General features: G+C 49.6%; 1 protein-coding gene across 1 annotated transcript in view; it reads left to right on the forward strand.

Annotated features, from left to right (window-relative positions):
• Window positions 1–23,396, forward strand: part of BSPRY (B-box and SPRY domain containing) — a 119,071-nt gene that overhangs the window by 41,184 nt on the left and 54,491 nt on the right. The window contains exon 3 of the mRNA XM_086921274.1: window positions 22,939–23,169. Within this exon, the coding sequence (XP_086777400.1) occupies window positions 22,939–23,169 (231 nt within the window). The remainder of the gene's footprint in view (window positions 1–22,938; window positions 23,170–23,396) is intronic.

A 23,396-nucleotide genomic window follows, 5' to 3' on the forward strand; every position in this document is an offset into this window, starting at 1 on the left:
TGCGTACAAACGTTTAAGCAAATCCAGGCCCAAAAGATTTTCACCACAACCTGTGGTTAGAATCAATGGAGCTTCTAGCTCACGTGGCCCAATTTTAAGGGGCAAAGGGCGCGAAACTGGATTGCTAACAGGGGCGCCAGAGAATCCAACGGAAACATTTGTTAAGCCAGACAAAGGTGCGCCAGGGAGTTTCGAATGCATGATAGAACTTTTCGCTGCACCAGTGTCCAACAGAAAAGGCTCTACGACGCCCGATGTAGCAACTGCGACGTAAGGCCCTCTCTGATCAACCGGAACTGATACCACTCCCTCTCCTTGTCTTTGGCTGTCCTAGTAATTACTGTCGTCAGTTCCCTGATCGACGTAATAATCGTCTACATTGTACTGCGCAGATCGTCCTTGCGATGATCCACGTTGATCGAAACAATTATTAGAATTGGATGAGTTATCTGAGCGATCATTCTGAGCACCACGACCTCTACCACGTGATGCCTGCTGCGAACCACCACGACCTCCTCTAGATGAGTTACCATTGTTACGTTCATTCAAAACAGGGCAATTGAATTTAATGTGACCCTCCTGTCTACAATAAGCACATTGATTGTACCCTAACGAGGATCTTTGGGAGGAGGAGTCATTACGAGTTTGGGATCTGTTCGATTGCGGCTGCAATCTATTTTGCTGTGAATTATTCTGATTCGAACGTGGAGGATACGCTTGCTGAAGCAACACTTTAGTTTTCAGTTCCTTCGTCTTTTTGTCAGCACGGTCGTTCTCCTCTTTCTCCCTATTCTCATAATATTGCGCCGTAGCCAATATCTGAGCCGAAGTAGAAACGGCCCATGCACTTTCCGAATTCTTTAATTTATTGCTCAAATCGGGCAATAAGTTTGAAACAAATTTATCCACGAACAGTCTCTGACCACCCTCGGTACCCATATCCTGTCCACTATGGTCAATGAATGCTTCCTCGAACCTCGTAAAGAAGTCGGAAACACTCTCATCTTTCTTCTGCTTACAAGCTGACAATTTGTCCCAATTTACTCTCATAGCTGGCATAAGAGTTTTCATTAGCGTTATAATTCTTTGAGGAAGGGCAGTAATCATCTGCTCAGGTTTAGCTCCACCAGTTTGTAAACCATCCGCCGCCACAATGGCAGCCCAATCACCACCTAATTCATTCGGATGATTTTCCTGCCGAATCTTAGCCCATACAGGTTGCGGTACGACATTGCCGAACAACATATCGATATCGGCAAGATTCATGATTGTAGCGTCTACAAGCTGCGATAATTCTTTGTAATACCCTGCAGGGTTTTTGCGAGGGTCAGGCAAAGATTGCTTCACCTGTAACACTTCCGATCTCTTCCATGGGAGATGTATCCATACTCTCTGGAAATGTGGCGGAATAATAGGAATAGCGGTAGCATCGCCTGGCATCCACACTGGTGGAACTTCCCGCATGGGGTATTGGCCAGACTCGTCTGGTTGTTTTTCAATATCCTCAACAAACAATGCATGAGGGATCGGAGCGGGACGAAAAGATAGCAATCGTTCCACAGCACGTCGAACATTGGTATCCACTATCAGTCCATTTGCGAACTGAAGCTGAAGATCGGACAAAGCGGTGAGCACCTCGTCAGGCGCATCGGCCGCTATTTGATCATAAAGGAACTTACACATTTCATTAAACACATATCTTTGGGTTGGTATGTTGAATTGACAAAATGTATCGAGAACAACACGGGGTGGACTTCGAAGAGGATTAACCATCCAACCCATCGCCATATTATATAACGCAACGCGTTCTCTGTTTCCAGGAAGCTGGCTACGTCTCTGAGGACCATCAGAACCAGCGGACCCATGAACAGGTCCGAGCGAATGGAAGAAGCTAGCCGCAAGAGGAGTAGTACGAGAACGAGTAGAGGGAGAAGCATACGATACAGGACTAACAAGAGAAGGAGTAGAAACAGTAGCAACAGCAGGAGTTAACAAAACAGGAGCAGTAGCAGGAGCAGCAGCGGGAGCAGGAGTATGTGGAAGCGGAGGAGCAGTAGGGATAGAAACAGGCAAAGGAGCAGGAGCAGTCGGAAGGGCAGGTACAGGTTGAGGAACAGGCGGAGGAAGAATAGGCGGAAGAATAGGTACGGCAGGGACCACAGGAGCTGCGGTACCCTGTACGTATGGAGGTGGCGACTTCATAAGATAAGACATTAAAGGATCCTCAACTGGCTCTTCCTTCTTTTCCGACTCCGTAGGCAAAGCAGGATAACATTTATCTACAGTCATACGCTGTAATCGGTCAAACACTTCCTTATCCTTAACCTCCTTATCACGCTGAAATTGCTCTGCTTTCTTCACTATGGTAGCAACATTATCTCGCTGATTACGTTTAGTCTGTCTGATTTCTTTCTGTCGGGCTTCTTTGCGCCACAACCGAAAAGCATCAAACATGGCCGGCCTTGACTTTCTTTCGAACAATTTAATCTCTAGATTATCTAAGATCGGGGCCTCGAAGCTACCATGAGGTGGCCAACGAAGGTCGCCGTCCTTCTTTGTATATTTAATCCAATAATCGTTAAAAGTAATTGGGCCTAGCCCATGCTTACTATAGAGCTCATAAGTGGGAGTTCCAACCGGAGGTATCGGACACGAGTCCTCCAGTCGGGAATCCGTACCACAAGGCCTGAAACAACTAAACAAAGTACTGCGACCAGGCATCTTGCACACTAGCCGAGTTTCACAAACTTCAAGGGTTACGGGATTTACCAAGTCCCAGCAAAGAACAAAACCCTCGGTTTTTGGCGGCTGCAGTCGTCAAACAACACAACAAAGTACGCTAGCAAAGTGTCACCGACAAAAACACTCACACAGCGTTAACAACAAAAACACTCGCTAAAGTGTCAACAACCAAGAACTCTGGGAGCGACCCACAAATACTTAACTCAAAGATCGATGGCGTCACCAGGAAGGCCCGTCAATCGTCTCGCTATACCAAGGTCTACGCCAGGCGCCAAAACAGGTCTACAGTCAGGGCAGCAGTCCGTCGCAGCCGTCCGGAGGCGGGAATCTTCGCGGGAAAAGTCTTCGGGCCACTTATTTCGACAACAGGATCGATGAAGCGGAGTGCACCTTCCCTCGGAGATTTCACACGAAGTTCCTCACGATCGTCGGGCTTGGACCGGTACCACTGATCGAGCCCCACGTTGGGCGCCAACTGAAGGACTGGGTTCTTTAAGACCCAGCGGTGCCAGGGCACAACACCTGAAACCTTCGTGGGTAACCTGCTCCGGCGTACGAATCACAGAGACACGGGACACTTCCTTCGGCGTCAAAGATTCAAGGTTTATTTGCTGCAGGGAACACAGAAGTCACGACAAGTACACCACGTGCAACTTGGGGAGACTGCTTCAAATTGGTTCTGTGGATCGCTCCTTTTATACAGTTTTTACCCATAGGACAACATGGCACACAAAAGTTTACAACCCGGTTCTCACCATTATCCCCCAGAGGGGTCGCTTTGGTCACTTTGATACACATGAGGTCCGGAACATAAGTGCGGAAACATTTGGCGGTTCCCAACTGTAAAAACCCATCTTCCCACCATTAGCAAATTCCAATCAGCAGTAAAATAGATCGAAATAGGAACAAAGACAGGTGCAGAGGAAGAGGGAGACAGTGGGGAGATCGGAAAGGGTGTAAAAGGGGAGGTATCGGGAAACACGAGATACAGGCATCAAAGGGACGTGCCTAATGAGATGCACGGCTGAGACAATAAGTCCGTGCGGCAAGATGAGCCTCGAGCGGCGCCATCTGCCTTACAGTAGCATCCCCCTCGTCATAAACACACTTACAAAGAACATGTGTCTTCCGCAAATATCTTGGGAGTCCCAGGGTCGCTAAGCGGACAACGTCCGTTCGCTGACTACTTGAGGGCAAGAGACAAAATGGATGCCGTATCTAAGATGGAACCCGTGGGTACAGATGAAAAACCCACATAACAAACGAACGGTTTAAGTTAGCACAGCGAAACTGCGCACACTTACTAAACTCGTCATTTGCGGTTCATAGATACTAGACTCGACTATATTCGTGCGAGTCGAAAACACCACTTACAATTGTCACGGAACCTCACGTTGAGGAGGATGTAGTGCTAATACTTCAGAAATAGAGTATAGCTACTTAGTGGTGGTAAACAACAGGTTCGAGATTTGTGTTATCCAGTGATTTTGCACGTATTTCCATCACATAGTTACTCAGAATCACATGAATGTTGTTTCAAGTGCCCTAACCAGGGCCAGAAGTTAGGTTTCGAGGTTCCAAAGTCAGCAACTTAGCTACAAGAACACAATTCCTATAACATTAACATTGTTGCTCTTCCTTTAACTGGGTGCCATTTGGTGTAGATCTGAGAAGGCCACCAGCCACTGGTGTCTGTTGTTTATTGGTGTTTGATTGGGTGGGGCCAATGTTTAGTATAGAAATAGTTTAGGTCTACTAGTGTGAAAGTAAAGTGTGGTTGATCCTGGGAGACCTTTGTAATCAATCAATCAATCAATCAATCAGAGTACTTGTAGAGCACGCTACTTACCCGTGAGGATCTCAAGGCGCTGTGTATGGGTGGGTCGGCCAAAGGACGTTTGTTCTATTTTCTCTGGGTTGGGGTCTCAATCATAAATTACACTGCCAGAGTAAAGTGTTGTTAATCAATGCATCACAATCTGGATTGTCAAATATAATGTGATGTTTTGTGCATAAGGTTGTGGTATGTATGTATGTGTGTGATGCATATATACATAACCCTGGTGGAGTGCGAGTTTACTTTGGTGGTGATCGTTTGGTTAACAGAGAAAGCCCGTCCCTGCAGCTCGCACCAGCTGTGCAAAGTTGTGCCTTTCGTAATGGGATTATCTTGGTGGAAAATATATATATATATATATATATATATATATATATATCGCCGCTCCGTTGCACCAAAGGTAACCGGGTCACTCGCAGATGGGTGCCTCTCGTGGTGGCGCTCCACGTCACAAATTACCGCTCCGATTGTCTCTCGTTTTCCAAGAAAGAAAATCCGGCACTCACAGGGGAAGTGTTCAGTTCAGTTTAATTCAAACACTCAGCAGACAAACGCGTTTCGGTTTTCCTTCGTCAGTGTCTACTATTGACACGGAAGGAAGCAGGTTTAAAAACATTTTGTCACCTTTAGGCATGTGTATAGAAAGAGGACTGCCGTTTATCCCCGTGAGAAAAGTATTTACATTTGTGTATTACAATTTACTTTACATTCGTTTCGCGAACACTTGCAAAGGCAATGTAGTTGAAATTCATATCATCATTTCAAACAGTAATTTCAGACATGTTAAATAAACAATTCCTGAAAATATTATGTACCAATTTTTTGCTTATATTTGATTCATGCACTGATCACAATATATACAGTGCTGTTTCTTAAAGTTGCCCTTGTTGGTGTTACAAGTTTTATTAAGCCGTGGATCGGCATTGCTCACGGGGTATGGTATTCTTAACCAGAATTTACTTTCAGAGTCTATGCTTTTCCCAAATGAGATGCTAATTCTTCATTCCTATTCAATCCCAAGGGGGCCTTTGTTTGGAGGTCTATTATGTAACGGGATTCTAACCTTCTTAATCTCCGTAATCTATCTCCACCCCTTGGGTCTACTGGTATGTGGTCCAGTGCAAAGTATTGCAGTAGTTCTCTGTTGCTATTGTGTTTCATGGCAAAGTGTTTCGCTACAGGATAGTTGAAGTCCTTATTCATAATCGCACGTTGGTGTTCCAGTATGCGTAACTTGACATTTTTCACCGTGCTGCCTATGTATTTAAGTCCGCATGGACATACCAGGCAGTACACGACATGGGTAGTGTTACACGTGAGAAACTTGGATATTTTCCCTTTCCTTTCTGACCCTGGTATCTCAAATGTTGTTCTTCTCTTGCTCTTTTCGCATGCCTTGCATTTGCCACAAGGGAAAAATCCTGGCATGTCTTTAATCCTTCCTGTTGTTACTGTTTTATCAGCCAAATGGCTGTGTACAATTTTATCCTTAATGGATCTTCCTTTCCTGAAGGTAATTAAGGGAAAAGCTGGGACATCTTTTCCTATAATTTGATCCGTCTTCAGGATATGCCAGCGTCTTTTCAGTATATTTCTCAGATGATTTGAATCCTCTGAGAAAGTGGTAATTAGTCTGAATTTTCCTTCCTGTTTTTCAGCCTGTTTGGTTTCTTTGGTCTTTTCTTTAAGTAATTGTTCTCGGGGAATTCTCTCTACTCTTTTTAAGGTATTTTCTAAGAGTACTTTGTTGTATCCCCTCGCTTGAAACCTGCTAATGCTATCTCTTGCTGCCCTTGCAAAGTCTGCATCTCTAGAGCAATTCCTCTTGATTCTGAGAAGTTCTCCATATGGGATACTTCTAACTAGGGTCGGGGGATGACTGCTTTCGGCATGTAAAACCGAGTTACCGGCTGTTACTTTTCTAAACAGTTCTGTTTCAATTTTAGTACCCATCAAGTTAACTTTCAAATCCAGATAGTTTACTGTTGATACATTAATGTCAGCTGTGAATTTAAGATTGAGTTCATTCATATTCAGTTGCGCCACAAATTCTTCCGCCGAAGTTACCGACCCCTCCCAAACAAGGAAGAGGTCATCAATGTACCTGTACCAAACTTTTAAGTTTTCAGCCCATTTCTCAAAGCCCGGGCTCCCGGTAACCTGCTCCTCCCACCAGCCCACGAATAGGTTCACGTAGCTGGGGGCGAAGCAGGTTCCCATCGCCGTCCCGGTGACATGCCTGTACAACTGTCCTTGAAATAGAAAAATATTATTGAATAAACAATATGCAATAAATTCTAAAAGCATTTTACTGTGTTTTGTAAATTTCATGGGTCTTTTGTCAAGGAAGTACTTGATGGCTAATAGTCCCTGATGATGATCAATGCTCGTGTAGAGGCTGGTAATGTCCATAGTTATTAGTATGTAAGATGATCTGCACTCCACATTTTCTATTTTATTTACAAAATCTTTAGTGTCCCTAATATAGGACTGCAATTGTAAAACACTTTGAAAAAGAAAATGGTCCAGCATATCATTGCTGTGCCATTTATTTAACAGTCTTTGGAATTTCACAATACTTTCGTCGTATATCTTTCTAGTTGTCTTTTCATAGGATATTCCGTCCTCAAGTTGTCTATATGCTTCTTGGCAATACTGTTCTCTTGACATCACCACGATGTTGCCACCTTTGTCAGATGGCTTGCAGATAATGTCCTGGTCATTGTCTAAGGCTTTTAGGATTTCTCTTTGTTCCTTTGTTATGTTTGGTGTTTTCTTTTTCATTTTCTTTTGTCGTGTTCGAAATTCCACCAAGTCTTTCGTCACAGCCTCCGAGAAGGCATCAATTGCGTCGTATGGCATTACGGATACGGATTCTGTTAGTTAGCAGTAGCAGCAACATCCTGCAGTATCCTGATTGACCGATATGGGATGCTCTAAGTAGTCCTATGTACATAATTAATGCAAATTTCTGTCCCAGCCCAGATATTTCCTGTGTTGTCAAAAGGGGTACGAAGTAACATCCTAGGTTTCAGAGTACTAACATATTTAAAGTAGACATGTGTATAAGTCTTCAGTGATGTTTAAACCTGATGGCGTCTTAGTGTTTAACATGAGGATATACTTTGTCTCAAGTTTTCTCAAACTGGTTTCTCTATCACCCCCCCGCCTGTTTGTGTTGACACTGTCTATCACGAAGTACGTAAGTGTTTTGTTGTTGCTTTGATGTACTTCCCGATAGTGGCGGGCAACAGGATAAGTATTGTCCCCATTGGAGATTGCTCTTAGATGTTGGAGGACTCGCTGATGTACAGGTAGCTTGGTACTTCCCACGTACATCAGCGGACAAGGGCATTGTAGGACGTACACCGCATGGTCGGTCTTACATGTCAATACCTGTGTTATTGGATGAACTGTGTCATTGAATCCATCTTTATATTCTTTGGTATTGACCCCATGGGTGCAGGCTTTGCATGTTTTACACTTGTAAAAGCCTCTGCCCGTTTGCCACCAGCTGCTGCCTCTGATTGGTTCAGGATTAGTTTTCACAATTTGGTCCCTTAGGGAAGGAGCTCTACTGTATGTCAGAGAGACCCTGCTGGGCAAATCCTTGCCTATAACAGGGTCTTTCATGACCAATGGCCAATGCTTGTTAACAATCCTGTAGATCTCTTTGGATTGCTTACTGTATCCCGTGATTATTCTAAACTCATTTTGGTTTTGGCTATTTCCCAGTGGTTTCTTTTGGTGCTTGCCCGTTAGTAGCTCCTCCCTGGACATTAGTTCAGACTTAGCAATAGCTGTGTAAACCATTCTGGCTGAATATCCCCTCTCTAGGAATCTCTTTTTGCTTTCCTGTTGTGCCAGTTCTAGTTCTACAGGGTCACTGCATCCTCTCTTCATTCTCAGCATTTCCCCATAGGGGATGCTTGCTATGAGGTGCCTGGGATGACCGCTTGCAGCATGTAAACTGCTGTTTCCAGCCGTTTTTTTCCGGAATATTCTGGTGTGTAGTTCATTATTTTCAGTGTATACCTCAGTATCCAAAAAAGTTACATTACTTTGGCTTAATGTAGCAGTGAACCTTAAGTTCAAGTTGTTTACATTGATTTCAGCAATGAATTTTTCAGCAGACTCCTTGCTACCCCGCCAAATAATAAACAAATCATCGATGAATCGAAACTAAACAATAATGTTGTCCCTCATCTCATTCAGGTAGGTGGTTTCGAGGACCAGCTCCTCCCAAGCTCCCATGTGCATACAAGCGAAACTTGGTGAGAAGCTGGCCCCCATTGCCACCCCCTGTATTTGACGGTAAATCAAATGGTTAAACATAAAGATGTTGTTAGATAAACAAAAATCCAGCATGTCTAACAACATGGTATTGTGGGCTTTACATTCTTCAGGTCTCCTAGAGAGATAATAATCAACTGCTTCCAACCCCTGTGTATGAGATATGCTGGTATACAGCGAAGTTACATCAAGGGCTAAAAGCCAGTCCCCCTGTCTCCAATCTGCCTCCTTGAGCTTTACCAAAAAATCACTGGTGTCACGTACATATGATCTTAATTTCTGAACATACCCTTGTAGGAAATAATCAATGTAAATTGATGTCCTCTCCAGTAGGCTTCCCCTGGCAGAGATGATTGGCCTGCCAGGGGGGCTGATTGGGTCTTTGTGAACCTTGTAGAAATACATGGAACCATTAGATAGTTTTTCTGGTATTCTTAGTGTAACTTGACTCACAGAATCTTCCACAGAGCGAACTGCTGCTTCTCGGGACCCACTGCCGATTGGAAGGCAATTAATTCTGCTTGTGCTCGTGTCTTTGCCCACCCGCCTCCCGCCGTCTGACCCCTGTTCCAGCTCGGGGTCTGGCCGCAGAGCGGAGCGTGGTATGGGGCTGAAGAACTACAGTGACCAGCATCCTCAGCGGCGCAATCCGCGTCAATCGCGCGCCAGGTGGCGCTTTAAATCACAGTCACCCCGGTCGAGGGGGGGAATCTTCCACAGAGCGAACTGCTCCTTTTCGGGACCCACTGCCGATTTGGAAGGCAATTAATTCTGCTTGTGCTCGTGTCTTTGCCCACCCGCCTCCCGCCGTCTGACCCCTGTTCCAGCTCGGGGTCTGGCCGCAGAGCGGAGCGTGGTAAGGGCTGAAAAACTACAGTGACCAGCATCCTCAGCGGCGCAATCCACGTCAATCGCGCGCCAGGTGGCGCTTTAAATCACAGTCACCCCGGTCGAGGGGGGGAATCTTCCACAGAGCGAACTGCTGCTTTTCGGGACCCACTGCCGATTTGGAAGGCAATTAATTCTGCTTGTGCTCGTGTCTTTGCCCACCCGCCTCCCGCCGTCTGACCCCTGTTCCAGCTCGGGGTCTGGCCGCAGAGCGGAGCGTGGTGTGGGGCTGAAAAACTACAGTGACCAGCATCCTCAGCGGCGCAATCCGCGTCAATCGCGCGCCAGGTGGCGCTTTAAATCACAGTCACCCCGGTCGAGGGGGGGAATCTTCCACAGAGCGAACTGCTGCTTTTCGGGACCCACTGCCGATTTGGAAGGCAATTAATTCTGCTTGTGCTCGTGTCTTTGCCCACCCGCCTCCCGCCGTCTGACCCCTGTTCCAGCTCGGGGTCTGGCCGCAGAGCGGAGCGTGGTGTGGGGCTGAAAAACTACAGTGACCAGCATCCTCAGCGGCGCAATCCGCGTCAATCGCGCGCCAGGTGGCGCTTTAAATCACAGTCACCCCCGCCTCGCGGGACGCCGGGCGAAGCCCGGGCCAAGGGCGGGCCCGTTTCAGCCCGTTCAAGACCGGGCAGGACTGGACTGGGCCACCTTATTGACAGTTTCATTCATCTGTCCCACTATACGGTAATCTACCTACCTCTGCCCTGCTCTGTGTTAGGGTTCTATATTAGCTTACTGACTCTTGCTAATTCTAACTGAAAGCATGTCACCAAGAACCACCAGAAGCAGCAAGTCATCTAATGCTGCTCAGACAATAGGCCCAATCGACCAATTCATCGCAAGGGCTAATGACGCCATAAATCAAGGCATCCTTTTGTTAGAAAGGAGGGTCTCGCAGGACTTAGCCATAGCCAAGCGCTCCTCGCTGGGGCTATTGGCTGCAGCTAAGACCCCATTGCGTAACTCAGACAATTGTGCACTGTTAGAGCCACTCACGGTTCCGGGTACCGTGGACTTATCAGTATCTATCGATCTTTCAGCCACACAATTGTCACACTCTCCTTAACTCCAATCACCTCTATCAATCGAGAGAACCCCGACTCTCTTTACAAACCCAACAGACGAGGATTTACACTCTCCAAATACTAGAGCCCAGAGGGAGGGAGCTATACCAAAAAAAAGAAAGGGGAGAAAAGGGAAAAAGAACACACCCCAGAAAACTAACCCACAGTTACAACAAGGATCCCCGATTCAACTTACCATTCAATCCCCTCTCCCTAAGCAAGGTACAAGTCATTTATCACTACCCCAGCAACAGCCTCAGACTAGCTTTACAACGCCAGATATCATCAACCTTTCATCTGATATTCCCAACCCCAATTTCAGTGGCAAAGTGGGAAATGGGCAGGACCCTTGCACGCAGGACACTCACTTATTGGTTTCACTAGAGGCACTAATTAAATTATATATGAAACCCATTGAGCTAACTCTTGCCAAAATAGAAAAAACTTTAGCCTCACTATCTTCTGATCTAAAGATCAAAAAGACCTCAATCCCTACCGCCCCTGTGGTTCAAACACTTAATTCAAAATCCACTAAAAAAGGGGCACCTACTACCACTCAAGCACCTCAAGTACCCAAAACTGTGACTACTACGGTGGTAGTCCATCAAAAACCTTTACCCACAATTGTGCAGCAAACGCTGCCACCAAATGCTGCTAAAACGGTCCCTGCCACACCTTCACTCCCAGCCCCTTCCCAGGCACCAGTTCCTACTTGCACTTTACCTCCTACAATGAATCCAACAAAAACACCAGCCATAAAAAATGCTGCCTACAACACTAAACGCAATAAAGCTCGCTCAGTCCATCTTCCCCCGGAAGCAACTCCATTTGTTGTCATCATGACCGGGGTTCCTGAGCTGAATCCAAACTCCGATGAACCAGTATGGTCCTTAAAAAACAAAGTGCTACATTGGTTATCAACCAATAGGCCCCTTCCTCCTTATACCAACAATAGAGTCACTTCAGTTCGTAGGGTCCCTTGGGTAGGAAAAGAGTTAAAAACAATTCCCGGAGATTGTGTAATAATTAATTTTGAAGACTCCCAAACGGTGGAACACATATCTTCCTGGGGCCCTCATCTATCCTCAGAAGGAATAGGCACAAAGAGACTGTCCTTCTTCTACCCCCCAGCTAACCGCTATGCCCCAGGTCCCAAGTGGAACTGGACCCAGGTGGGCAGCTGGAATAGAAGACCAGATTGGACAGATTGGTCAGGACATGGAGGCAGAGATGCCACACTACCTTTTGACTGGAGGGGTGTCCCCACGTACAATAGATTTGAGTGTTTGGAGATGGTGGATTGACCACCATCCACAAACATTCACGACAACCTGAACCCCCCCTCTCCAGATTTACCACCACTCAATATACCTACACCTCCACTACCCCTGACCCCAACCCCCAGTCTTGTGCTACCATCATGTGCAGAAATCCCGTCCGACCCTGGAAAAGATGACAATAAATCCCTCTCTCTCCAAACCTTGCTACACCCAGTAACTATAGCACAAGATACTACAACTTCGTCAACCTTGTTAGTATCTATATTATTCTGGAATGTTGCAGGTCGCCGATCAAAGCTCTCACTTCAATCCCGGCTAGAATTTGTATCTACCTACCAGATAATTTGCTTGCAGGAGACCTGGGCAGTTGACCCATTACATCTACAAGGCTATAAAACCTTCCACTCCCCAGCGAGTGCCACCACCCATGGTAGACCCATGGGAGGCCTAGTAGTATATATTTCTAATAACCTGGTAGTAAGGAATATTTCCACCTTACATAGTACTTCGTACTATCAGGTCTTACTGATTACTTTTATTGATGGTACGTCATATTGTTTTATTAATTTTTACAACAATTTATCCCCAGAGGACTGTTCAAAAATAGTTTCTGAAATTTCCCATCTTATAAATGAACAATGTCTTAAGCTCTTACCATCTGCCTGTAATGTAATTTGGGGAGGGAATTTCAATGTATCATTGTGTGCTAGTTTTAAAAAAGGTACGTGCGGCCTTCTAGATGAACAAGACTGCCCATTGACACACTTCACCCATTCCCATCTAGGTGACTTTCTCAACGACAGTCTTACCTCGCTGGAATTGACGTTCGCAAACGAACTTGCTGATCCCCCTGTAGATTTCAGTCCCACTTTTCACGGTAGGGGCTGTTCAACCACTATAGATTTTATCTTATGCTCCTATTTTTTAAAGGGTAAACTTATTCAGTTTACCACTGGTTCAGAAGTTGTAGGTGATCATTTTCCTAACAGCATTACTCTTAAGCTAACTTCAAGCGATTCCCACCCTATTAGAAAGAGCCTATTGACTCAAAAATCTCTGACCATGGACAGAACTAACGGTTTTACCGTGAAATGGTCAAAGATTGACCCTACATCAATCACTAAAAAGGTTATATCCAAGGCACTCCCATGGATAAATACCTGTTTGGCGGATGACTCCTCCCCCGAGCAAATTATATCTAGCTTCCGGGAGATCCTAAAAGTCATTCATGCCGTATTACTTCGCCACCACAAATCAGGAAATCAGACAGCCCCAAGATGGTTTAATTCGGCTTGTCGCAAAGCATTAACTGCATTAAAGAAAGCTTTACATAACCCAGTTAGAGATAAAATTGAAGTAGCTAAACTTAGATCCGAATATAAACAGGCCCAAATCAATTGTAAACGAGACCATAAGAAAAATCTATGGGCCCAATTACACGCGAGCAGCCGCAGCAAGGACTGCTCCCAGTTCTGGAAGATAGTTAAATCTCCCTTCCTGGCTGAAGCGAACTCGCATCAGCATCTGGATGTGGCTGTGACTGCAGACGAGTGGGTGACTCACTTTTCCAAGATCTTTAGTGACCCCCCCTCGGCCTACGTCACACAGGTTGAATCGGTAGTCGATTCCCCCAGAACTGAGGTATTTCCAATAGATCTCCATTTTACTCTCAGTGAGATCATTCGCGCGTTAACCTCCTTGTTGGACAGGCCACGTGTAAGGCTCGCTCCCCCCCCGCACGACCAGGCCCGAGCCCGGCTCTTCAGGTGTTACACGCAACAACCACCCGTTTCCCGTCTCATATGGGACCCCTGCCCCTGAACATCTCCACATCATGGGCCCGATTCCCTACCGGCCCTCTCGCCCGGCCTGGGCGCCATCTTGGACACAGCACCACGAGGCCGCGTGGCCTCCGATCGACCCTAACCCTGGGCCTGGCCAGGCCCCGACATCCCGGCACCACCATCCACCCAGGAGGTGAGCGGACTACTTGGCAGGTCAATGGGAGAAAGAGGTGTCGATGGCTCTCCCCCGCCAGATGCCGATCGCCCCCAGCTCCCCCAGGCGCTGGCTCCACCCCCCCGCTGGGTGTCTGGACTCCCTCATCCCGGACCTCCCGACCTCCAAGTGCGAGGGTCCGGACATTAAAGGGCGCCAGACCTATAACTGGGGCAGCTCCAGAGCAGGAAGGCAGTTGTATCCTGGAGTCGAGAGACGCAGTGAAGAACTCATCCTTGACGGACTACTGGCGCTGCCGTAGCCCTGCCTTGCGAACTATCGACCTGCCTGCTGGCGCTGCCGCAACCTTCTGAAACCTTCATCGTCGTCGGGACCTGCTGGCGTGGCCGCGGACCGTTTGTAACCACCACCTTCACCGGGACCTGCTGGCTTCGCCGCGGACTGTCGCTACCTTCAACCATCGGGACCTGCTGGCTCCACCGCGGCCCGACCATCTAGAACGCCGAGCTCGAGGATTGTGAGCTATTTCATCTACCAGATTGGTAACAAGACTGTCCCGCTACCCTTTCCCCAACCAAGAGACTAGAATAGAGGGGACCCCTGAGTCCAGACCTCCTTGTACCATTTCACCGTACTTGAAGTTTTGCTTATAAAGAACGTTGAACCTTATCCTTGTGTGGTGTACGTCTGTGGGGGGGAAGTTACTTGTCTGTACGATCGCTGGAGACGGCTCTCCCCAGAGACCTCTCCCCTTGTCCTCGGCCGACCCTCCCGGTCCGTCTAACATTGGTGGCCAGCGGCGCGATCCGAATCAACGCATAATCGTACAGAGAGTAGCTCACCCCACGACAAAACCACAATGTCAACCAAAGAAAGCGGATCCACCGAAAAATTCCAGATGGAGAAATTGGAAGAATACAGCCATCGTGAGTTGAAACAATTCTGCATTGAATTAGGTATCGCTACCACCGGTCTGAGTACTAAAGACGATTTCAAGCACGCCATTGAGTCATGGGCAGAAACCGGGGCCGTCAGACCCCCGGACCAAAATGTCGCAGCAGCAGAGAAAGACACCACGGCTCCCGAGGAGCGAAGAACGGGTCTCTCGCAAGATGAGATCCAAGAACGAGAAAGAAACCGACTACATGAACTACAAATGGCCCGGCTCAAAATGGATGGCGAACTCAAATTAGCCGAACAAAAACTGAACCTGGAACATCTGCGGCTCCGAGAAGAACGGGAAGAGAAACAGAGACAAAGAGAGCTCGAAGAGAAGAGACTGGTGTATGAACACGAGCGCAAATTAGCTGAGATAGACTTACGCAAGCAGAACAAAGAATTAGGGGTGCCCGAGCAACCGCGCACCCCGGGGGCAACAGAAAAGAAGGTACACATCCCCAAGGATGTCGTTCGAGAATATTTCCGAGATGACGACATACAGCAATGGTTCAAGGCCTACGAGATCGCTATGACCTCCCACCGGATCGATCGAAACGACTGGGGAGCCGGTCTATGGGGGAGGTTCGTCAATGAGGGCCGCGATGCCCTGCTACAACTCCCAGACCATCTAATGACCTCCTATGACCACATGAAAGCTACCCTCCTCACCCGCTATGGGCTCACACCTGAAATGTACCGCCAGAGGTTCCGAGACTGCACCCGGATCCCGGGTACAACTTGGGTGGAATACGTGAACTATTTCAGCCGAGCCTTCGAGGGTTGGATCAAGGGAAGCAACGTAACGACTTACGAGCAACTCTTCAATCTCATGGTATGGGAGCATCTATCAAACAACTGCTTCGTCGAGCTCAGGCAGCACCTCCTCGACAGTAAATTGACTGATCCACGGCAGCTCGCCGCCGAGGCTGACCGGTGGGAAATTACCCGAGTGGGCCGAAATGGGTCACATGAACAGAACCGGAACAACCACGGTCAGCACCGTCCCCCGAGGAGGAGGAGGGGGCCAGGGACGAGGAAGAGACAACGCCCCGGCCGCTCCCGCTACCAGCACCCCACCCCCGGCCAACCGGGGCAACACCCCGGCGCGGCCGGGATACAGAGCCAATGTCACGTGTCACCGATGCCAGCGAGTCGGCCACTACGCAAACGACCCGAATTGTCCGCAGAGCCAGACTCCGAGACCCCTCCAGATGGCTGCCGCCGCCCTGGGGGAAGGACAAATCTCCGAAGAACACGAGGAATGTGAGCAAGAACACCAAGAATGGGAACCAGCCGCCATGGTTCTAGCGTGCCTAGGGGGAAAAGACATGGTCCCGCGGGTCCCCCTACCCGCCAACACCCGGAAGTACAGTCAGTGGGTGAACATTAATGGACGCCGGGCCGAAGCCCTACGTGACACCGGGGCCAGTGTAACGGCCGTCCGATGTCACCTGGTGACCCCAGAACAGATCCTGCCGAACGTCCTCTGCCCTGTCCGTTCAGCCGACAATTCGGAGAGTCTATGTCGGATGGCCTGCGTCCCCTTCGAGTGGGGAGGAGTCTCCGGCATGTTGAAAGTGACGGTCCGGGATGATGCCCCCGTAGACTGTCTCCTGGGAAATGATCTTGAGAGTTCCCCGTGGGCCGCCGTAGAGAGAAGAGAGCACCTGGGGATGTTGGGCATCCCGGACTGGGCGTGCGTAACCACCCGGTCCATGGCTGCCCGTGCCATCCCCCGACCCGAAGAACCTGAATGGCCGGCACCTCCTCCCCCGGTCGCTCCAGTAGAAGACACCGACCGTGCCGTCCCCCCAGAACAAACTTCCGAGGGGCTCGTTCAGCCTCAGGACCTTCCCGGCCTGGATCAGTGGCATCAGGAGGGGGGGCCCACTCAGGAACAGTTCCGCCACGAGCAGAAGACCTGTCCCTCCCTCGAGGGACTCCGCCAACAAGCCCTTGCCCAGAGTGCAGGGGATACCTCCGGAACCCATTGGGTCTATTGGGACAATGACCTGTTGTACAGCGAACAGAGAATCGCGGAGTTAGGGGCCAGTCGAGTGCTAGTGGTGCCCCTCCGCTTTAGAGACTTCTTGCTAAACCTGGCCCACGATGTCCCCCTGGCTGGCCACCTGGGTCAGGATAAAACCTACAGTCGCCTGGTGACCCACTTTTTCTGGCCCAAGATGAGGAACGACGTACTCCAGCACTGCCGATCTTGCCTCACGTGCCAGGCCAGCGGGAAGAGCGGCCGCAAGCTTAAAGCACCTCTGCAACCTTTCCCAGTGGTCACCACCCCGTTCGAGAGGGTGGGGATAGACATTGTGGGGGCCCTGGACCCCCGTACAGCCCAAGGACATCGGTTCATCCTAGTACTGGTGGACCACGCCACCCGCTACCCCGAGGCTGTTCCCCTGCGAACTGTGACCGCCCCGTTAGTCGTCCGGGCCTTGATGGGGATCTTCTCCCGGGTGGGCTTCCCCCGAGAAGTCGTCAGCGACCGGGGCACAAACTTTATTTCCAAATACATGAAGTCCCTCTGGCAACAGTGTGGGGTCACCTACCGATTCACGACCCCCTATCACCCTCAAGGAAACGGACTAGTTGAGCGGTTCAACCGCACGCTCAAAGGGATGATTGGGGGGTTGGAAGAGCCCCTCCGTCGCCAGTGGGATGTGCTACTACCGTGCCTTCTCTTTGCCTACCGAGAAGTCCCCCAGAAGTCCCTCGGCTTCAGCCCGTTCGAACTCTTGTATGGACACCCTGTGCGAGGGCCGCTCAGCCTAGTCAAAGAAGGCTGGGAAATGCCCCCTCTAAAGAACCCTCCAGATGTTTTCAAGTACCTCCTAACCCTCCGCAACCAGACCAGACAGTTCAGAGAGATGGCAAAAGCAAACCTGGAGGCCAGTCAGGAAGACATGAAAAGATGGTACGATCAAAATGCCTCCTCCATCGAATTTGAACCCGACCAGCAAGTTTGGGTAATGTCTCCCACCGAACCATGCGCCCTGCAAGACAAATGGACGGGGCCCTTCAAAGTAGTCGAGCGCAAGAGCCCTGTCACCTATCTCATCGATATGGAATCCTCACGGAACCCCCTCCGGGTCCTCCACGCCAATAGACTGAAACCCCACTTTGTGCGCTCAGAGCTCAGCCTCCTGATGGCCACAGACAATGGAGCCGAGGAGGACTCCAAACCACTCCCTGACCTCCTACGGACTCGGGAGAAGGACGGCTCCGTGGACGGGGTCCAACTCTCGGAGGCCCTGACCCTGTAACAGCGCCAAGGCTGCCGAGACCTCCTGCTGCAGTTCGCCACCCTGTTCTCCCTCACCCCAGGGGTCACCCCCTGGTGCTTACACGACGTGGACACTGGAGACAGTCCCCCTATCCGCCATCGGGCCTACCGCGTACCAGATCGGGTACGGGCCTGCATCCAAGAGGAGGTGTCCAAGATGCTCACGCTCGGGGTCATCGAGCCCTCAGACAGCCCCTGGGCCAGCCCAGTGGTACTGGTCCCCAAAGCGGCCGCCCCCGGCACCACGCCTGAGCTCCGGTTCTGCGTCGACTACCCTGGCTTGAATGCGGTCACCAGAACAGACGCGCACCCCATTCCCCGAGCAGATGAACTAATCGACCGCATGGGAGCTGCCCGCTACCTCAGCATCTTCGACCTGACAGCGGGCTACTGGCAGATCGGTCTCACACCCCGGGCCCAAGAACGATCTGCATTCTCCACCCCTGATGGCCACTACCACTTCAAGGTCATGCCATTCGGCATGAAGAATGCCCCAGCAACATTTCAGCGGCTAGTAAACCAGGTCCTGGCGGGACTCGAAGGATTCAGCGCCGCCTACCTGGACGATATCGCTGTGTACAGCCGCCACTGGTCCGACCACCTCCACCACCTCCGAGAGGTGCTACAGGCCCTCCAACGAGCTGGCCTCACGATCAAGGCCAGCAAATGCCAAATTGGCCAGGGGTCCGTGACCTATCTCGGGCACCAGGTGGGAAGCGGTCTGGTGGCCCCTCTGCAACTCAAGATCGCTGCCATCCAGTCTTGGCAGCCCCCCATCACCCAGACCGAGGTCCGCGCCTTCTTGGGACTCACAGGCTACTACCGGCGGTTCGTGAGGGACTATGGCAGCATTGTGGGGCCCCTCACGGAACTCACATCCAAAAACCAACCAAAGAAGGTCAACTGGACCCCAGACTGTCAAGCGGCCTTCGAGAAGCTGAAGGCCGCCATGTGCTCCGCCCCTGTGCTCCAGGCCCCCGACTACAGTCGGGAATTTATCGTCCAAACGGATGCCTCCGACCATGGCATTGGGGCAGTCCTTTCCCAGCTGAACCCCGAAGGACTTGACCAGCCAGTGGCTTTCATCAGTAGACGGCTCCTGGCCCGAGAACAACGCTGGAGCACCATCGAGATGGAGGCCTTCGCCGTGGTGTGGGCCCTCAAAAAGCTCCGGCCTTACCTCTTCGGCACCCACTTCCGGGTACAGACCGATCATCGGCCCCTGCAGTGGCTAATGCAGATGCGGGGGGAAAACCCGAAACTACTGCGTTGGTCCATCTCCCTGCAGGGGATGGACTTCACTGTGGAACATCGACCCGGGCAAGACCACGCCAACGCAGATGGCCTGTCACGCTTTTTCCGCCTCGACGAAGAGAGTCCCCAAGAGGATGGGTGACTCTCCCCGCCTTCAGCTGGGGGGGACCCATGTTGGACAGGCCACGTGTAAGGCTCGCTCCCCCCCCGCACGACCAGGCCCGAGCCCGGCTCTTCAGGTGTTACACGCAACAACCACCCGTTTCCCGTCTCATATGGGACCCCTGCCCCTGAACATCTCCACATCATGGGCCCGATTCCCTACCGGCCCTCTCGCCCGGCCTGGGTGCCATCTTGGACACAGCACCACGAGGCCGCGTGGCCTCCGATCGACCCTAACCCTGGGCCTGGCCAGGCCCCGACATCCCGGCACCACCATCCACCCAGGAGGTGAGCGGACTACTTGGCAGGTCAATGGGAGAAAGAGGTGTCGATGGCTCTCCCCCGCCAGGTGCCGATCGCCCCCAGCTCCCCCAGGCGCTGGCTCCACCCCCCCGCTGGGTGTCTGGACTCCCTCATCCCGGACCTCCCGACCTCCAAGTGCGAGGGTCCGGACATCAAAGGGCGCCAGACCTATAACTGGGGCAGCTCCAGAGCAGGAAGGCAGTTGTATCCTGGAGTCGAGAGACGCAGTGAAGAACTCATCCTTGACGGACTACTGGCGCTGCCGTAGCCCTGCCTTGCGAACTATCGACCTGCCTGCTGGCGCTGCCGCAACCTTCTGAAACCTTCATCGTCGTCGGGACCTGCTGGCGTGGCCGCGGACCGTTTGTAACCACCACCTTCACCGGGACCTGCTGGCTTCGCCGCGGACCGTCGCTACCTTCAACCATCGGGACCTGCTGGCTCCACCGCGGCCCGACCATCTAGAACGCCGAGCTCGAGGATTGTGAGCTATTTCATCTACCAGATTGGTAACAAGACTGTCCCGCTACCCTTTCCCCAACCAAGAGACTAGAATAGAGGGGACCCCTGAGTCCAGACCTCCTTGTACCATTTCACCGTACTTGAAGTTTTGCTTATAAAGAACGTTGAACCTTATCCTTGTGTGGTGTACGTCTGTGGGGGGGAAGTTACTTGTCTGTACGATCGCTGGAGACGGCTCTCCCCGGAGACCTCTCCCCTTGTCCTCGGCCGACCCTCCCGGTCCGTCTAACACTCCTCTAAAACCGGAAAGGCCCCCGGCCCAGACGGAGTCCCGCTTGATATTTTTGTCTCCAATATTGATCTATGGTCCCCTATCATCACCCAGGTGATGGTGGCAGTATCAAAAATAGTTCTCTTGGACTCTTGGTCCTCCTCCATACTCCTTCCAATCTTTAAAAAGGGCGACAGAAACAACCCGGCCTGTTATAGGCCCATCTCCCTCCTGGATTCAATGGGGAAGGTCGCGGGACGCCTAATCCTAGAACGACTCCAGGATTGGGCGACCGAGAAGAACATCATTACTGACCTCCAGTATGGTTTCCAGGAGGGACTTGGTACAGTTGAACAGGCCTTAAATCTAACCATTTTAATAGGCAAGTATGTGGGAGTAAAACGGGGCAATCTGTATATGGTCTACGTCGACCTTAGTGCGGCGTTTGATTGCGTAATACACGCCAGGTTGTGGTCTATTCTGGAGGAACTGGGCGTTGATCCCCCACTTATCAAGTTTCTGCGAGAACTTTATTCTGATGCATCAGCTTGTGGGTGGAGAATTAACATCCTCATTCCCCATAACACGAGGAGTCAGACAGGGCTGTGTCCTGGCTCCCTTTCTGTTTAATTTATACACCAACGGGCTGGAAATAGCCATGTTAGAAGGGAGCCAGGACCTACCTACCATCAATCAACGCCCTATCCCAGCATTACTTTATGCTGATGATTCCGTTATATTTGCCCGAACCCTAGTACAGCTGCAAAAACAACTGGATAAATATTGTAACTATATGCTTTCTCTGGGTCTAAAAGTAAAAAAATGCAAGACCTTTGTCATGTACACAGGACCGAAGGGTAAAAATCCCAAACATCTATACATTGAACAAATCAAATTGGATCGAACTAGGGAATATCCCTATTTAGGTATTTTAATCGACGACCAATTAACCTGGAAAAGGGCAATGGCAAGCAGGAAACTGCTCTATCAGAGAGCGACCTCCGCGCTTGTCTCCTTCTCCAGAAAATTGGGCAAACCTGCTCCACCCGAGTTGCTCAAAATTTATAAAGCTAAATGTCAAAGCATCGCAACATATGGCGCAGGTGTTTGGGGCCATGTAAACACTGAAGAGCTGCAAAAAATACAAAATGGTTTTATAAAATACCTACTGGCACTTCCGCAGAGTGCTCCGATATACGGCTGCCACATAGAGCTTGGTATCGACTACCTCACAGATAACACCAAATGTCAACCAATCCTCTTGTGGCACCGTATTTGGAGCAAACCCCAATGCCATCTAACGCGTGCCCTGATCTCATACGTCCTTGGTTGACGTATGTTTTTAATTTTTTGAAAGACCTGAACCTTACACACTACTTCACGGATCCTCCTTCAATAGTAGATATAAGCAGAAATGCACTAAAAAATCAATGTCTCACCCACCTAAGAGAACTGCGCCTTTCTGGTGAAGTATTTAAACAAACTAACGTGCAAGTTCTGTCGGTCCAAGTTTCTCCAGGTATCCAGCCCTATCTCACTTTTTACTTATCGAACTATGAAAAATACCTATTAACAAGGTTCCGTTTCAATTTGTTTTTCCGCCTTGTTACATTTCCGACTAAGTCAAACTGGTCACAAGACCTAGTCAAATGTCCGTGTGATCATGTCTCTCCCCAAACGACTATGCACATTGTTCTGTTTTGTCGTTATTACACTGAATCACGTAAGCGTTGGATCATTCCACTGTTGCGCCAAATGGGGCTGAGAACCTGTCGTCCGGCATTCTTAGCTCTTCAGCACCTAGACTCACAATATGTGGCAAAGAACGTAGTGCTCTTTCTAAAATCATGCTTAACTATCCGTAATGCCATGGAGACATTGTTTGATTGAGTTTGTTATCTTCTGAATCAATTAATTCTTGTACTATGAATTACAGCATAATCTTTTATATTTTTATCCTGTAACATAATAATGTGTTTTTATGGAAATGTATTACCTTATATGATGTACTTTTTATGATTATCAATACGTTAATCGAATAAAAGATTTTTGAATTGAATTGAATTGACTCACAGTGTATCTGTATGCACAGATTTCTGTTGGATAGCTTTTCCTGCATGCTGAGTTTTTCTTGCATCATTCCCTGCCCTCTGAGTTTATCTGCTCTTCTGTCCCTCTACCAGTGTGCAGCCAGCTGTGCACGGGAGCAGATCATCCAGAGGTTAATGTTTGTGAGGAACGTGTGCGAGAACGAGGAGCAACGCCTACTGGAGGAGGTACATGCGGAGGAGGAACGGGCCCAGCAAGGCATCCTGACCCAGCGGGCATACTGGGAACAATCTGCCCAGAAGCTGGCCACCCTCAGGACTTATTTAGTGGATGTGCTGACCAAAATGGATGACCACAGCCTCATGGTGAGTGTGTTTGCACCATCTAAACTCTAGATCACTCTGTTGTTTCCACAGGCTTTTTGTGGATAGTCCAAGACTTACCTTCCCAGTCCGGATCTAAGCAGTCTCTTCCACTCAAAAAAAGAAAGTGTTTGAAAGAAAACTCAATCATAAAGAAGGCCTCTCATCCTTGGCTTGTCAAACATCTTGCTACCAACATTTAAACAGAAACGTAGTATAGCGAATCACCC

The sequence above is a fragment of the Lissotriton vulgaris genome, chromosome 5 (assembly GCF_964263255.1).
Source record: "Lissotriton vulgaris chromosome 5, aLisVul1.2, whole genome shotgun sequence".
In the NCBI taxonomy this organism is placed as follows: domain Eukaryota; kingdom Metazoa; phylum Chordata; class Amphibia; order Caudata; family Salamandridae; genus Lissotriton; species Lissotriton vulgaris.